At 45.7% G+C, this 17,439-nt stretch overlaps 1 protein-coding gene across 1 annotated transcript in view; it reads right to left on the bottom strand.

The window, feature by feature from the left end:
• The window catches only part of LOC138248848 (sodium/potassium-transporting ATPase subunit alpha-1-like), a 285,654-nt gene that overhangs the window by 28,648 nt on the left and 239,567 nt on the right, over positions 1-17,439 (bottom strand). Inside the window, exons 18-22 of the mRNA XM_069202802.1 lie at positions 13,466-13,589; positions 9,651-9,796; positions 8,968-9,098; positions 8,502-8,603; positions 6,676-6,767 (exon numbers count right to left, since the gene is read on the bottom strand). Coding sequence (XP_069058903.1) covers positions 6,676-6,767; positions 8,502-8,603; positions 8,968-9,098; positions 9,651-9,796; positions 13,466-13,589 — 595 coding nt within the window. The remainder of the gene's footprint in view (positions 1-6,675; positions 6,768-8,501; positions 8,604-8,967; positions 9,099-9,650; positions 9,797-13,465; positions 13,590-17,439) is intronic.

Raw genomic sequence — 17,439 nt, 5'->3', positions numbered from 1 at the left:
CTTTTTTAGTAAATGTGATATGTATGGGGGTTTAGAGCCTAACCTCTGAGAATGTTGCCCTTTCTTTGCTGCAGGGCCTGTATCATTCGCTGACATGATGGACAGAATATCTTCCCAGTCTCCACTCACCTGTTCGCATTGTGTGCCCTGCTGTCCTTGAATTACCGCCATTCTCTGGAGACATTAAGGTAATAATCAAATGTAAAAATACATTGTCCCTAGCAATGCCTTTAATGTTTTGACAGTGTCTTCTTGTTTTGGTAAAAGAAGTGAAGCTAGACACATTATTGTGGTTCCCCTGTCAGCCAATGGATACACTAATCATTACCCTATTCTGGCTGTTAGAAAATTATGGGGGTTATTACAACTTTGGAGGAGGTGTTAATCCGTCCCAAAAGTGACGGTAAAGTGACGGATGTACCACCAGCCGTATTACGAGTCCATTATATCCTATGGAACTCGTAATATGGCTGGTGGTATATCTGTCACTTTACCGTCACTTTTGGGACGGATTAACACCTCCTCCAAAGTTGTAATAACCCCCTATGTCTCTTATTGGTTCCAAAGGGCAAATTTTGCATTGATTGCATGCCAAAACTTGTTTTGGTACCCATCATGAACGTAAGTGTTGCTTTGGCATCTCTTTGAGTTGCAACTCTCATCAGCCAGTCGTCCAGGTATGGTTAGATTGCTCAGTCCTTTCTTTGAAGAAACGCTACCACTGGAGCCAAGGTAAAGGCTTGAGGGGTGAACTTTAGTCCAAAAGGCAGCACCTTGAATTGATAATGGTATGCAGCTATCATAAAGCAAAGGAAGTTTCTGTTCTTTAGGTGAGTCGGAATGTTGAAGCATCCTCAAGGTCTAGCAAGGGCATCCCTTGTCTCATGTATGGGAGGATGTCTTGAAGGGTAATCATTCAAGATGCTTGATGTTTTAGATATTTGTTGAGTTGCCCAAAATGAAGTACTTTCATATGAGAAAGAACTTAAAATAGAATCCCAGACCTCTCTCTGAGGCTGGAACCTTGTTTACTGTGCTCCTTTCTAAGAGCCTGACAATGACAATTATCAGTTCTCTTAGATGTTCCTGTCTTCCCTCTTTGGAATGTAAAATAGTGGGTTTTGAATGGACTCTTGCTTGACTATAACTAGTACCCAATTGCGCATGGTTAAATTCTGCCAGATTTGGAAGAAGCAAGATATCCCGTGACTCCTACTGCAGAGCCAAGTGAGAGAAGGAGATATCCTTATCTCCATACTTGACAGAGTGGCTTCCTCTCTCCTTATGCCCTTGTTTGCTGCACTGATGCTCAGCTGTCTTGTAATATGTTTATGGCTGATGGTGTTGCAAAGAGCCCAAATAGCTTGAAGTGTCTGCATTGGCTTTTATCATTTGTAATGTCTCATTTATTTTCTTGCCAAATGTATTTTGTCCTTCAAAGGGCATGTCCATGATTCTAGGCGATCATTTGTTGCTTCCATCACAGACTAGTTTGCTATTTTAGCGGTGTCTGCTCCCAAAACACTGAATCTTATTCACAGAGCCCCATTTAGGGGGTCATTCTGACCTCCGCGGGCGGCGGAAGCCGCCCGCCTGGCGGGAACCGCCAGAAGACCGTACTGCGGTCGAAAGACCGCAGCGGTCATTCTGAGTTTCCCGCTGGGCTGGCGGGCGACCGCCAGAAGGCCGCCCGCCAGCCCAGCGGGAAACCCCCTTCCACGAGGATGCCGGCTCCGAATGGAGCCGGCGGAGTGGATGGGGTGCGACGGGTGCAGTTGCACCCGTCGCGATTTTCAGTGTCTGCCACGCAGACACTGAAAATCTGAATGGGGCCCTGTTAGGGGGCCCCTGCAGTGCCCATGCCAATGGCATGGGCACTGCAGGGGCCCCCAGGGGCCCCACGACACCCGTTCCCGCCAGCCAGGTTCTGGCGGTGGAAACCGCCAGAGCCAGGCTGGCGGGAAGGGGGTCGGAATCCCCATGGCGGCGCTGCTTGCAGCGCCGCCATGGAGGATTCCCTTGGGCAGCGGGAAACCGGCGGGACACCGCCGGTTTCCCGTTTCTGACCGCGGCGGTGCCCATGGGAGCACCACCAGCCTGTTGGCGGTGCTCCCGCGGTCGTTGGCCCTGGTGGTCCATGACCGCCAGGGTCAGAATGACCCCCTTAGTCCCCTCTTGTTCTGGTGGAGCAGTCAACGATATTGCAGGGTTGAGAGACCTTCATTGCACGGCCTCCGAGACCACTAAATCAGCTTTTACCTGATTTAAGATAAATGTCAGAGAAAATTCTCAAGCCTAAAATTTCTTTGCTATGCTCGGCAGATTCACATTAGCAGTAGCTGACTTCTTCATAATCAAAAGGCTCTCCTCTCACATATCAATCAATCAATCTGTCAGGTGTTAGCCACGGCGCCTACATTGCCGATCGGGATAACATAGTCCTTTTGGACTACATATCCCATGACGCCTAGAGGGGAAGAGGTCGCTTAAAAAGCAAGCACATACAGGAAGTAATGTGCGTTATTCGTTTCCTAGAAACCAGTCGGAGGGGCAACGAGGGCTCTTGCTGACGGCGTTTCCGAGGTTGAGTTGTTTGCAAGGAGGTTTAATTCCTCCTTCGGTTTTCCGTGGAGCCTGGGACCTTCCCAATATCAGGGGGAGTGTCGAGTTTATTTTCCCAGAGGAACCTGCCACGAAGGAGAAGTGGTAGCGGTGAGACGATTTGGTGCCGGAATCCCTCACCTTTCTTTTTCAGTTCGATAAGGACACTGGTAACTTCTGAAGCACGGCGGTCTTTTGTTTGAGTTACCAATAAAGCACGATTATCCTTGGGGCCAGAGAACATTATAGTTTTGGCTTCGACAAGGGGTTAATGTTTATTTTTGCGGGAATTGAACTGCCGGGACGATTTTTCTTTTCGATACGTAAAGAATTAACACCGGGTTATTCCTACAAATTGCGTGACTATGACCGGGGGCTTAGTGGATTAACTGAGTCATAGAAAGGACTACGAGATATGTTCTTATCATCGTTAATTTTATTCCCTTTCTCTTTGTTCTGTCTCCTCATTATTTCGTGACTATCTTGTATAAATGTGGGTGTTGAGCAACCCCTTGGAGATCATCGGTATTAATTGTTGGCTTGGGGCGTCCATCTATGATTCAGATGGAGCACAGATAGGTGTTGGATTAGTTCTGCCCTCATGAGTTATGGGCAGGTACGGTCGTTGGTACTTTAGCGAGACATTGCGAGAGTAGACAGGCAATGTGATATTAACTCTGTGTATTCCTCTCTTTACAGATATCCCGTCCCTGCTGTTCCTTCCCCTTCCTTCCCTTACCCGATTACTCCAATGCACCGTGGTTTATATAGGTGACTTGGTGGAGTCAGGAGGCGGACCCTTATTTGCATCGCGCCGAGTCTGAGGAGCATCTACAACGTGACACAATCAGGTGTTATCTGTATAGCGCAGCTTGCCACCCGATTGGGTACCCAGGGGCTTGCCTGATTGAGAAATGATCCTACCCTAGTTGATCTGTGACATAGTTTATTCAATGAAATAGGACCAGGCCTTCTCCACATTGGAAACCGGGATGCTTAATCCCTGTGACAAGAGATCTGCCAATGTTACATGGCGGATAATCCCTGGTAAAAGAGCCTGGGCTTGCATCGGCCTATCTGCAAAGCAAGTCCGCTCTGAATCTTTGTCTGCAGTATTGACCTCCTCCTTCACATTCTCCCACTGTGGGCATATCCACCTGAGGAATCCTCACTGTGCTGATGTTCCTCCTGAATGTCAATATATTCTGATGACTTGTGATCGCCAAGTGCATCGTTAGAGGGTTTGTGGGCACCTGCTTGGTAGACGGAGTGACACTATCTACGGAGGCCTGTTGAGAAGCAGACTTGCTGAAAAACTGGTGGCTCCGGTGTGAACACAGTGGTATCTGCTGTGGAAAGAGAGGCAATCTCGGGTGAAAAACCTGCACCATTGTTTGCAGAGAGTATTAAGTAAGTCAAGTTCACCTGAACAATAGACACACCTGGGGAAGAGTCTGGGTGCTTTCTAAGGCCTTTTGCTGAATCAGTAGGCAAAGGCTGATACCTTTTTTACTTGGGAGATATCCACATTTCCTGTTTCTCCTCATCCTCAGTCTCCACATACTGAATAGGAAGATCCTTGCCAATCATATTAGTCCAAACCAGGTTCTTCTTCTTTTTATTCTCCCTCCTGACCGAAGGAGGTGCATTGTAGTAATTTTGCAGGCAGCTGTACTGGCAATGGAGAGGCCATCAAAGACTGCACTGTTGTGACAGTAGGTGATGGTGAAGCAGGCAGAGCCAATAATACCACTGATAACACTGTGGCCCTCATTACAACATTGGCAGGAGGCAACCGCCGCCCGCCAAGTTGAAACCGCTGGGTGGCCGCCAATGCGGCCACACTCCCGCGGGGTCTATTTGGAGATCCCCGCCGGCCCAGCGGGGATCTCGGCCACAACACGGGAGCCGGCTCCAAATGGAGCTGGGGGTGTCACGGCGGTGCGATGGGTGCAGTGGCAGGGGGCCCGCGACTCCCCTTTCCGCCAGCCTTTTCATGGCGGTTCATACCGCCATGAAAAGGCTGGCGGGAGGGGGACTCGTAATCCCCCGGGCAGCGCTGCAAGCAGTGCTGCCCTGGGGGACTACAACTGCCGGGACAAAAGTGGCAGGAAACCGCCGGTCCAGGTTTGTGCCGCCAGCCTGTTGGTGGTACAAACTCCAAAACAGCCCTGCCGGTCTTTGACCGCCAGGGTTGTAATGAGGGCCTGTATCTGGCGTTGTAACGGAAATGGCTGATTGTGGGATACTATTAGCGAGGTAGGTGAAGGCTGCAAACAGTGGCAGCTGGCAAATTTGGTAGGGAGGGGGGCGAGCTGGCCCACATGCACACATATACACTCACTCACACCCATGCGTTCACATACATGCACACACTCCTATTTACAACACTCACAACAAATTTGTACATTTACACATCCATGCGGACACGCACCAAACATTCAAAAACATAAAACGTACCTGCCCTGCACCTCCTTGAGATGAATCTCCTGTAAGTCCCAGGAGGGTTGGGAATGCTGTCTTCCCTCACTGGCTGACTCCTCATCATCGAGGAGCAGCCGATGGTGGCTTCAACAAAAGTTTCATCGACTTAGACGCTTTTATTGAGGTAGGTATTTGGAGCTCTGCAGGCAAATCTGAGCTCGATAGCACTACCCTTTGGATCTTCTGGTGATGCTTCCAAGGAGGCTTTGTGTCCAACACTGAGGATGATAATGGCTGCCCAACAGCCTGACTCGTGAGCACTATTGCTGAAGTGCAGTGGAAAATCTAGTAGTTCGAAGCCTCAGTCAAGGGAAGGGGTGAAAGAGCAATTCTCCGATTGGACGGGTTGTGCGTAGTCTACGGGCCTTTCAATGTTATCCAGTGCAACGTAGACTGCGTAGCTAACAGTGAGTACCGAGGGTCCCCCGCCAGACGATGGCAAATGATTCAAGCAGGTGAATCTAATGCTGGAGAAGTAACCCGGCTACTCATATAAAAATTAACTGACGTAGCTGTCACTGGCAAGGCGCGACTGGACGCTGAAGGTACTGAAAAGCTTTGTGTGTTCTGTAATCCATGTATAAAAGCACATCTCTGATTTTGTATTACAGGACACTTGTGAGTTCTGCAGTCACCATTAATAAAGAAATGACATAACCGCTCAACTACAATCACTTGTTACAGTTGAGTTCTGACATCACAATGCCAGCAGCCAGGGTCAAAGGTAGAAGACTGAGCATGATTAATGATAAGGCTTAAACAACATAACAAAACGTAGCCTTTCCTTCGTCTATTCTAATTCAACACAGACCAGCAGAAAGGAGATAATTGTGCCAGCATGTTTCGTTTTTGTACACTTTGGGGTAATTATGTGCAAGCTAGAAGCTCTCTGCTGGTTTCTACATATTCAGAGCTACAGTGCTTTTTAAATATGACAACGTTATAGTTAGTTCTGAATTTACTCGCACAAAACCTTAGAAATTCCGCAGTTATAGTCTGATTTATCTCAAGTAACTATAACTTGCGCCCTCTCCATGCACTGCTAATCCCCCTAGATATGACTGCACTCATGACAACTTCTATAACACAATTAAAAATATAAGTGAAGAATTAGAAGTCAAATTAATAAAGAAAAAAAACTGTGCATGGTGGGGGTGCGAGTTATAGTTCCTTAAAATAACTCTAACTGCTGAATATCTATGGTTTTGTACATTTAAAAATATGAGCCTAATTATAACGTCCCTAGAGCCTTTGTTTTTTTCAGTGAATTTCTGTTTTTTTAATTCCAATTCCTAACTATAATGCCACTGTAACCTTTGGCTTTTGCAGTGAAAATATATATGCAGGCAGGCAGGCAAGCAGACCTACTTTCTCAACATTCAACCAATAGAACCATTTAGGGTCATGAACTTAAGATATTTACTTTCAAGCCACTTATATCATTTTAAATCATGAATTTACTTCCTTAAGCAGTGCTAGCAGTTCTTTCTGTCGACTGCTATGTTGCCTTTGGTGCATTTTGTTGTGTTGATAGAACAATCTTCCGCATTCTAGAACCATGTAAAAAGAGAAACATGCACCAGATCTTACCTCCATGGTAACGCCGAATGAGTAATTTTCTGATTTCGTCGTACACAAATATAAGGAGGGAGTATGGGAAGGCACAGAACCACCACGCTGGCCTATCGGAGGAAAGAGTATGGAAACAGTGAAAGATGTGCAGAACACAAGCAGATGTGCAATTAGACTAAGCATAGTTTTTTTAATTCACTTATGTAGGGGTATATATGGACTGCACAACCAGATCCGGGAAACATCTGAGTGTGCTAAGTACCAGCATGGAGCATTTACTGTGTATGCACAGAGCATCTGCAAAGAGGAACAAGGTTGGGGCTGGGATGGAATTTATGGCTTTTCACTGTGGAGCAGGGAAGGGAAGGAGGGAGGGGGTACCAAGTGTTTTGTAAGGTTCTTAGCACACTGTAAAGCATCTGGTGAGATGTGGTCCTAATTTCCAATGGAGTCTGAATTAGTTCACAAGTAAGGTTTCTTCCAGGAGTTAATGGAGTGTGAGGTCGAGTCTGATGTGTTGGTGTGTCCTCCAAAGTGTAGAAAGAACTGATAAGGCATGGTCCAAGGTTTTCTCTCGTTAGGTCTGGACTACAGGCAGTTTTAGCTGAGAGTTGTCAAAGTCCTATTGTCTTCAATACAATATGCAGAGAGTTTTGGGTCACGTCCTTGCTTGTGATTGGTTGGCTTTCTTATCTATCTCAGTTCCATGCTCCATTTTCAATGGCTACCCTCTCTATGCTTACTCTTGTCCCTCTAACCCATAGTATCATTTCTTTTAAATGTAATTTTGCATTATTTCAGCTCCATTGTTTTGTGTATATTTTTCTGAAAAATGTTAACATGCTTTGTGCGAGGGCCTGGCAGCTACGCACTGCTGTCAGGCCACTTGCTTTCCTGACCGTTTCTCCCGCCCGTCTGCCTTTTTTCATAGTTTGTTTTTATTTCAGAGAGGGATGCTTGCTTTTAGGCCCCATATCTTCTTCCACTGCCCTCTTCACTCCCACATCTTTCCCTTGTTTTTATTGAATTTTTATTACTTTTTTGAGGGCCCAACAGCTACACATTGGTACCGGGCCGCACGCTTATATTCCAATGCACCAGCATACTTTATATATTTTTATTTATTGTTCTGAGGTAGACGCTCACCAGCTTCGAACAGCAAATAAAGAAAAATAAAGTAAAAAATGGCCCCAGCCTACACGTGCAGAGGCACAGCGGCCATCTTTGAATGATCATTTGTTTTGTTTAAAATGACTCATTCCAAGGTAGCTGTCATGCTTATGTGTGCAAACACAACACCGTCTTTGAATGTTTGTTTTTCTTTTCATTATAAGATGACTTTGTGTGCCCTCATGAGCAGGCGAGTTGGCAGCCATCTAGAAGAAAAGGAAAACACTGGTAAAGCTTGTTTCTTTATTTCCAGTCTTGCTGTGGTTTGGATCCATGTGTTGAGGGGTCTCCTAGATGCAGCTAGCTTGGTGGTGAAATATGGTCAGCTTCTTGCTCATCAGTGCTTTGCAGATCACGCAGCAATGTTTAAATGTTAGCAAATTCACAACCTTCAATACGGGGCCCTAACAGGGTTGTACTAAAATTGTCTTGACTTTGCCAAATCAATTTGGATTCTAAAATCACTGAAGCTAGACTAGAACAGCTTCCTTGGGTGTGAGCAAGGATATGAGAAGTGACGACGATGATGAGGATATGTGGGCTTTGACGATGGCTGGAAGATGCCACCGTAGCACTACTGCCTGGGAGAAGGTGGAAAGGCAAGAGGACGACCCACCCACACCTCCTGTCCACAAGATGTAAGGGAAATTAGGTTGATTCCTGGGACTACTCACCTGAGTGGATACATTCTGAGGGCAACATCCATTCCGGGGCAATATGAGAGGAAAGCAGCCAGTGCAGTCTCCTCGAAGAGGCCGAAGATCAAGATCTTGTTCCTAGAAAACAAAATGGAGATATTCAGAAGACCAGCTCATTATGTTCCTTCACCAATTTCTGCTTATCCCAGGGACAAAGGAGGATTTGCTACCACTGAGCTGCTATTGACAAGTAGGGGTTGTAAATGGGTATCTTACCAGCAATCACACGCTTGAGGTACAAAGGTTGCTTTAAATGATTTCGTTAACAGCACAATAGAATGAGCAGATGCTTGTAAGAAAGCCTCCTTTCCACTCATGTGTACTGAGTGAACCTCTTGCAACTGCCATTAAGTGATCGGTGTGTTACAGTGTGAGAGTCTGAGGTGTGCAGAAAGTTCCCAAAAAGATTCAGGGGAGAGGGCTTAGCTCGGACCATACTCACTTCATTCCCTGTTGGAATACTGAGTTCCTTCGAGTTTTGCAAATGACCAAGTCGGCCCATTGCACGACCACAATGCTGATGAAAAAGGCGGTGTGGCAGGTGAATTCAACAATCTTGCGCTGCTCGTATGTCTGGAAGTGGAAATGGAAAGAAGTTAATCCGCGTAAAACTCAAGGAATCCTTGATGTGTAAGGAAAATCTAGAGTGGGGTAACTTCACTGAGCTACAGTAAAATTATTTCAGGTTTGATAACTGACCAAGATTATGTTTCCACATTTTACTTCTTACTATGGTTTTGCAGTTTCTTAGCTCTGTAACTTCTACATTTTTCGAGACCTCAGTCGCCAATTGCTGCTGAACATCCAGCAGTTCACATCCTGGGCGTCCGGTCTCATGCAGACTTATCCATCCAAATAATTCTGTCTGAATTGGACTATAGACCAGCTTGACTGGCAGAACAACAACATTCTACATATTCCTGGGCTCAGTCAAACAAATATTGAAGTCAGGCATAGCAGTTAATAGGGCATGAGGCGATATGGGCTCACAGCTAAGGATATGTTGTCACCTTGTGTCCCACCTGATGTGGGATAATGCCTGAAAGCAGATATGGAAACCACCATTCCAGTTCTCAACATAGAGTACTGGGTTGAGCTTTGACTTGAGCAAAAGTGGCAACTTACCCATTGCTGTCCGTAGGTATCCTCGACGTCGTTGACCCAGCGGTCATCCCAGTTGACTCGGATGCCAAGCAGAGTCCAAGGCAGGAACCCGTTCTCCGATAAGATGACAAAGTAACTGAAGAAGCCTCCCAGGGCTTGAATCATACCTAGAAAAAGCAGCAAAATACATCCAATGAGTACGCGTTAGAAGTGCAGCGGGTTACTGTGAAGCAGTGATCAGCTGGTATGTGAGAGAAGGTCCAGCACTTGGGTCACTGAAGGGTTTCCTTTCACCATCTTACCAAAGGTAACCCGTCTCGGCTCACTGCTGCACCACTCTTCCTACACATTAACCTTATACCGTAGATAGAAGGGACCTGGAAAGGGGGCGTTATGTACTCCTTGATATGGTGCATCTTATATTCAGGGGAAGCTCACAATAACAGTGCTGTGTTTTGATGCCCAATGGATCTAGAGGCATACTTGCATGGAACTGGCGAGGCGCTGCGCTGAAATTGGCAGCACTGCGCTGCATCAGTTCTGAAATGCAGGGATGCGCTGTATTTACAAAAATACGCCACACACCCCTGTGTTTGTGCCGTAGCACTGGTGCTAAATTTAACTGCCAATGCAGGCATCCTTGCACCATAGTGCAAGGGTGTCTGCGTTGAAGGGAATGATTGTTTATGTGGAGGAAGGTGTAACTTCCTGCACATAAACAATCTACAATGGCGATTTGGCACTTCTATGTGTGCTGCAGCATGCAGCACACATAGAAGTAGCAAATTGTCATTCTTTAATGATTATTTATGTGCGGGAAGGGACACCTTCCTTCACCTAGACAATCATTCATGGCGAATTGCTCTTTCTATGTGTGCTGCAAAATGCACCACACATAGAAAAAGCAAAAATGAGGAGAAATAAAAGTATTTCTCCTCGCTGCGCCACTCTAACGCCACCCCTGGGGTAGCGTTAGTTTTTGGCACTACCTCACATTTACGATTCCTTGTAAATCTGGGGCAGCGTCAAAAGCAATGGGTGTTGCGGTGGAACGCCCACAGGAATACCCACTGCACGCCCCTCTGCCGCAGAAAACGGCATCAGAGAGGCCCATATTTACATAGCGGAATTAACCACAAAAAGTGGCTTAGCGCCACCTTGTAAATGTGGTCCAGTGCACGGCGGCACCAGAACGTCACAAAAAGTGGCGCTCCAGTGGCACTAGGGGCTTGTAAATATGCCCCATAGTTCTCAGAAGCCAGTGATCCCTGGCGCCTCTGATTCTTATTATGCTCCTTTCGGTGGGGAGTCAGGGAGCTTCAACACAAGAGGGGGTTCTGCCTCCGGTATGTCTAAAAAAACTCACCTCTCATAGACTGAGCTCTGCCTGTCACATGCATAGCGCAGGAGCCATATCCAAGCATGGAGGCGAAGGAGGAGCTAGGAGGGGGACCTACTCTACCAGACTGGGGCTGTAACTAAAACTGAGACCCCTGAGAAGAGACAAGGGGCTCAGCAAGATTGGTGTGGGTCTGTGGCAATCTTCTCTCTTCCTCTGGAAGGGCACTGGACAAATAGGGAAGGCATTATCACACGAAAAAACATGTATAAAAGGCAAAAATACTGCACTCTGTGTGACAGATAGCGAAAGTGTTTAGTGAAGGCACAGAAGTAAGGTTTCTGAGAGAAATTCCTCAGCAAACCCAGACGTGGAAACACCCATGGATGTCATTTAGGGGTCGCAGCTGAGACCCCTGGCCTCAGAGTTAGCAAATCAGTGCCAGGAAGACTGGGGTAGCTCATCCTTATGGACATCAGTTACGGGTCCAAGCTCCTTGTTTCTGGTAATTTTTTATTACACTTATAGTGAACAATAGTAAATTATTCACTGTTAGTGGGATGAAAAATGGAGTCCAAATAGCTGGAATGTAACCCTCCCTGGCAACAGAGGTAGGACAAATATGCTTTTCAAATATATGTTGTGTGTATGTGTGAAAGTGAGAGTATGTTTATGTGAGATAGAGTGTGTGTACGCGGGATTGTGTGTATATGTGTAAGCATGTCTGTGTAAGTGAACGTAAGGGTCGAATGGCGTGTGATGTCACTTCCGCTGCCCCAGGCCTTTTAGTGACCTGACATTCATGAAAACACCCAGTGTGCTCCAGGATCCCACTCACACAAGCCTGAAAAGAGTGTCTCTGGGGGGGCAGCTGCCAGCAAAGAGCATCATGGGGAGGGGAAGCTCGTGGAGTCTTAAAGTGACAGGGTGCTTTTTAAACTCTCATAATGGAAGCCTTTCTGGCTGCACATTTCCTCATCACTTTGACATGTAGACAGCAATGCTGCAATATAGATTTGAGAAGAGGTTTTTGATGCAACCAACAGTCTACAATTCTGAAAATCTTGCAACATGCCGTTGAAGGTGCTCCACAATGGCTTTAGGGCGGTGCAACTGGTGCAACTGCAGCTGGTGCTGGGCTTGGGGGGCGCTGAGTTTAGAAATAACTAATGGGTTATGGGTAACTTATGGGTTTAAAAGCACATGCTGCAGAGTTCCTTGTGTCCAGCAGTTTTCAAGCAACAACAAAAAAGTCAAGATAACTCCGGTGATTAATGTACCTGCTGGAGAGAGAAGGAAGTTTTGTCTAGTGTCAGTTTTGACTCATCTAAGGTAGCAGAGAAGGTTAAGGTGACTGCTGCAAAGAATGTGCACCATGCAGAATTGTATGCGGATAGCTCAGTGGGTTACTGCTTGTGTCACAGAGCTCCGTTTGTTACTTGCAGTCGTAAGTTACAATCCTAATATAGCCTAATGACCTATGAACTGTCACAAGAGAGTTGTATGCAACCTGCATGGCATAGGTTTGAACGTTATGTTTCCCCCCAGTCTTTCATTACCCTAATGTTGCTAAAAAGGGTTTGTTTGGGTAGAAATACATTCTTTTCAGTGAATCCAAACCCACCCACTGTAGTACGTTTTAAATCCTGAGTTTGTGCTTCTCCAGAGCAAAACTCTTAAAAAATATACTGACTACTAGCATGGATGACATGTGATTCCTACACCTTGCAAATATCATTGTCTTACTATAGGCTAATTTACACACAAATGATTCATCGTCTCTGTATAATGTGTGTGTGATGTAAAGTGCTGTGACACCCTACACTGGTATGAGTAGCGCTACAAAACAAGCAAAATGCATGTGAGAGAGGGGTGAGGAGAGAGGCATTGTGGGAGGGTGGTACTGAGGGAATCTGCGGAGGTTATGGAGGACACCACCAAAGATTGTCGCACCGGGGGCCACCACCGCTCAAGCCTGCTCCACAACGCCAGGAGATGTTTGAATCTTCAACCTCTATGCTAAGGTATGGACATATACATTGATAGGACGTGCCGCGGGGCACACTGTGGGAAAATGAATATTGTACAATGCAGAAATATATTTATTTTTTAAAGTGCTCTGGAATCCTGTACCGGGCGTGACAATTCAGTGCTTATGATTATCAATGGAGATTCCTTGAAGGAAAAGAAATACTTCTCTGTGATGATTCAAAACAGAAATAAAACTTCTACAAAGCAGGGGCTGATCCAAAGCAACAAGTGTCTAACAGAAGTTGACCCAAAGCCCCTTTCTATATATTTGTTTTGTTCATCAAATAAACTTTTGTCGACAGATAAAAGCTGCCTTTAGCCAGTCCTAAATACCAGATATACCAATTTACTGAAAGGTTGTGAAATCTATCCTTGCATTGGTTTCAGATAAACTGAGAAACAAAAGCAGACAAGCGTGAATCGTGCAAGCTACTTCTTTACTGAATCTATCCAGTGAGGGACTCACCAATCTGCCCGTATGCCATACTGATTAACCGTTCGTTCACCAGCTTGTCTGTCTTGGGGTTCCTGGGCTGCCTCTTCATGATGTCACTCTCAGCATGTTCATAAGCCAGGGAGATTGCAGGCACCTGAAGGAGACAGTATGTAAATCACCACGGGGAGTATGGCTGAGAAGCATCCTTCCTGTTCATGGCATCTGGATCTTTCGCATTTGGGGTATGGTGGAAGCCATTCCCCAACCATGTTACGATCATGTTATAAGCAGGGTCAAACAACATGCCCCAGAGAGCTGTGAGCTTCAGCCGCTCTAATGTAACGAAGGCAGACTTTAGAGAGTCTTGTAGAATGGTACAACACTATACCACTATACAAGCCATGGATGCAAGGAAGCAGAAGGCATGGATCCATTCCAGTCTCTACACCGTGTCTAGATAAAAGGCAGGTTTAAGATCTTGGTGGACGGGATCCTATCTGCCTTATTCCAATTCCATTATATGCTATGCAGATTGTAATACAGAGGATGGGATATTCGTCGTGTTTGTGACGGAGCGTTCCATCCACCAAGATCGTGATCATGCCCATACAGCACTATGCAGTCAATCGTAATCTGCGCTGGGTTTGACCAGTGTGCGTCCTCAGGTAAGCCAAGCATTAATGCCAGGAAGCCTGAAAGAGTTTGTTCATGAGTCTTCCTAGCACTGAAGGCACAAAATACATTGAGTTCATGCAAAGCGGTGCTTTCCTGGATGACCTTCATGCTCCATTCAAGGTCATCCCTTATTCTCAGCCTGCCTGACCTCTCTGGTTCCCCTGAACCTGATGATACACAAACCACCACCTGCTTTCAATCCTACTCCCACACCTTCATGACAATGTGAACTCTCTCATTTCATTGTACAATGGCTGCCCTAAACTCAACATTGATCAACCTGGAAATAACTTTATATGTTCCACTGAATGGTCTACCCTGCCCTCTCCCATCTCCTTTTCAATGGATAACATAAATCCTCTTGCCATCAGCCATCGGTATTTTTGATGTGCTCCTTTATGGCCTGAGGTGCCACCTCCATCTGTCTGAGCCTCACACATTCTCAATATCTAGAAGATCTGACTCACCTGCCTCAAGGCACAAGTGAAATGCTAATACATGTGCTAAACTTGAAAAGCAAACTTACTTTTGCAATTAGCTCCAGCATTTAGACTACATCCTCGCCCACTAAAAGGCCCTCAACGTTTTACCTGAAATCCAATTTATTATTTGTATATGTTTGATTTCAGCCAAAAAGGTACACTAACACAACACAATTAAATAATACTAACACCCTATCAAACCTTTTACGGCTGAGCTAATTCATTTGCTAATACACGAGATAAAAATCTTAACAAATTATCTTAAATTTTTTTACCCTCGATTATACCTCCCAGTCAACATAGAAAACATACAATTAGAATCCTTTCATATAATATTCAAGAAAAACAAAACTACCTAGAAAATGACCACTGCCCAGTAGCCTGTCAACAGAAAAGTACCAGATTGAATAATGGAATTGTAGTTTGGCGGATGGGTTATCTGTCACATTTGTGACGAGTAACGCCGTCCGCCAACATCGTAACCATGAGGACAGCGGGCATTGTTTACAGCCGGGAGAAGTGTACGCAGACATGGACCCTCTTTTCATGATCCAAGCTATTACATCTCATTGAATAAAAGCATGCACTTGACCTAATCTTAGTTTCAGCATCCATCTTCTAGTGTTGTTAGCTTTTACATACCGTAAGTACTGTTGTAGAGCACCCTTGCAATCCGTGCACAACAAATGCAATAGCGGGGCTCTCTTCCTACAATTATCCTTATCGCTTTTTAAGGCAAATGTTTAACCAAACGTTTTATCAATTTTTTCCCTGTGGGATCTGAGGTGACTTCCAGAGTATCTACTGTGGGTAAATTCAAAATGTTCCCAATATTATTTAACTTTGTTGTCCATAGATTGGCCCTTTGGGTCTGTAAATGCTGTTTTATCAGGTGCCTAAAGGTACTATCAAGTGCTGTCCTTACACCCAATGAATAATTCATGATTCTCTTCCAGTATTTCAATTTAATATTCAGCAGCTCCAGCTCTAATCTTACCACACTATTTCTGTGTCTTTTGGAAGTCTGAGCTATCCTTTCCAGATGTTCTTATCTGTCTGCAATCGAAATATATCCCTGAAATAGGAACTTATGCAAATCCTAAAAACTGGGACCACCCGTAAGTTACTGAAACCATCTCTAACTACTCGCCAAACTACCACCCCCGGGGTACCGCTCAATAATAAATGCCCCCACGCTACTGCTTCTACATTTACGTCTTCAGATAGGCTACCTCTTGCCCTTTCAAGATGGCTCTTCCAAAACACTTCATCAACCCTAAAGACACTTCATTGTACTACCCTGCCAGCCTCTTCTTTAAAGAATTGTACACAGAGACCCAACCTCCTCAACTCAGCATAATTTGTGCTAAATCTTTGCTGTTTTGTACCATCAAGTGATGTCAATCCTCCAGTCCCCTTCCACCACCTTGTGGTTTATACCTATCATCAACTTCTTGCGTTCCTCTCTATTACTTTGACTGAAGTATGGACGGCATTTCTTGTTATCAAAGCAATTTGTCGGTCATCCATGACATAATGTGTGATGTCATACGTCACATACTAGGGGAAGATAGTTGAGCAGCTCAAAACTGCAAAATTTCAAGAACAGGAATACAGCCATATTGTAACTACACACAAGGGTTTTAGAGAATTGTTTTTGGACACATTGTGTAGTGATCTGAGTATTCAACTATAATTTCCTTTGCCAACGTGTAAGGAAATGCCTCCTTGGCATGGCTACCCCTGACTTTTTGCCTTTGCTGATGCTAAGTTATGATTTGAAAGTGTGCTGGGACCCTGCTAACCAGGCCCCAGCACCAGTGTTCTTTCCCTAAAACTGTACCTTTGTCTCCACAATTAGTACAACCCTGGCACTCAGGTAAGTCCCTTGTAACTGGTACCCCTGGTACCAAGGGTCCTGATGCCAGGGAATGTCTCTAAGGGCTGCAGCATGTCTTATGCCACCCTGGGGACCCCTCACTCAGCACATGCACACTGCCTCACAGCTTGTGTGTACTGGTGGGGAGAAAATGACTAAGTCGATGTAAAGAAATGGCTCCCTGTTGCAGTTACCCCCCACTTTTTGCCTGATACTGATGCTGAATTGACTGAGAAGTGTGCTGGGACCCTGCTAACCAGGCCCCAGCACCAGTGTTCTTTCACTAAAAATGCACCATTGTTTCCACAATTGGCACAACCCTGGCACCTAGGTAAGTCCCTTGTAACTGGTACCCCTGGTACCAAGGGCCCTGATGCCAGGGAAGGTCTCTAAGGGCTGCAGCATGTCTTATGCCACCCTAGGGACCCCTCACTCAGCACAGACACACTGCTTACCAGCTTGTGTGTGCTGGTGGGGAGAAAATGACTAAGTCGACATGGCACTCCCCTCAGGGTGCCATGCCAACCTCACACTACCTATGGCATAGGTGAGTCACCCCTCTAACAGGCCTTACAGCCCTAAGGCAGGGTGCACTATCCCACAGGTGAGGGCATAGGTGCATGAGCACTATGTCCCTACAGTGTCTAAGCAAAACCTTAGACATTGTAAGTGCAGGGTAGCCATAAGAGTATATGGGCTGGGAGTCTGTCAAAAACGAACTCCACAGCTCCATAATGGCTACACTGAATACTGGGAAGTTTGGTATCAAACTTCTCAGAATAATAAACCCACACTGATTCCAGTGTTGGATTTATTAAAAAATGCACACAGAGGGCATCTTAGAGATGCCCCCTGTATTTTACCCAATTGTTCAGTGCAGGACTGACTGGTCTGTGCCAGCCTGCTGCTGAGAGACGAGTTTCTGACCCCATGCGGTGAGAGCCTTTGTGCTCTCTGAGGACAGAAAC

This window comes from Pleurodeles waltl, chromosome 8, assembly GCF_031143425.1.
Source record: "Pleurodeles waltl isolate 20211129_DDA chromosome 8, aPleWal1.hap1.20221129, whole genome shotgun sequence".
Lineage (NCBI taxonomy): Eukaryota > Metazoa > Chordata > Amphibia > Caudata > Salamandridae > Pleurodeles > Pleurodeles waltl.
The sequence above is the reverse complement of the archived record's forward strand: the minus strand, read 5'-3'. Positions and strand labels throughout refer to the sequence as shown.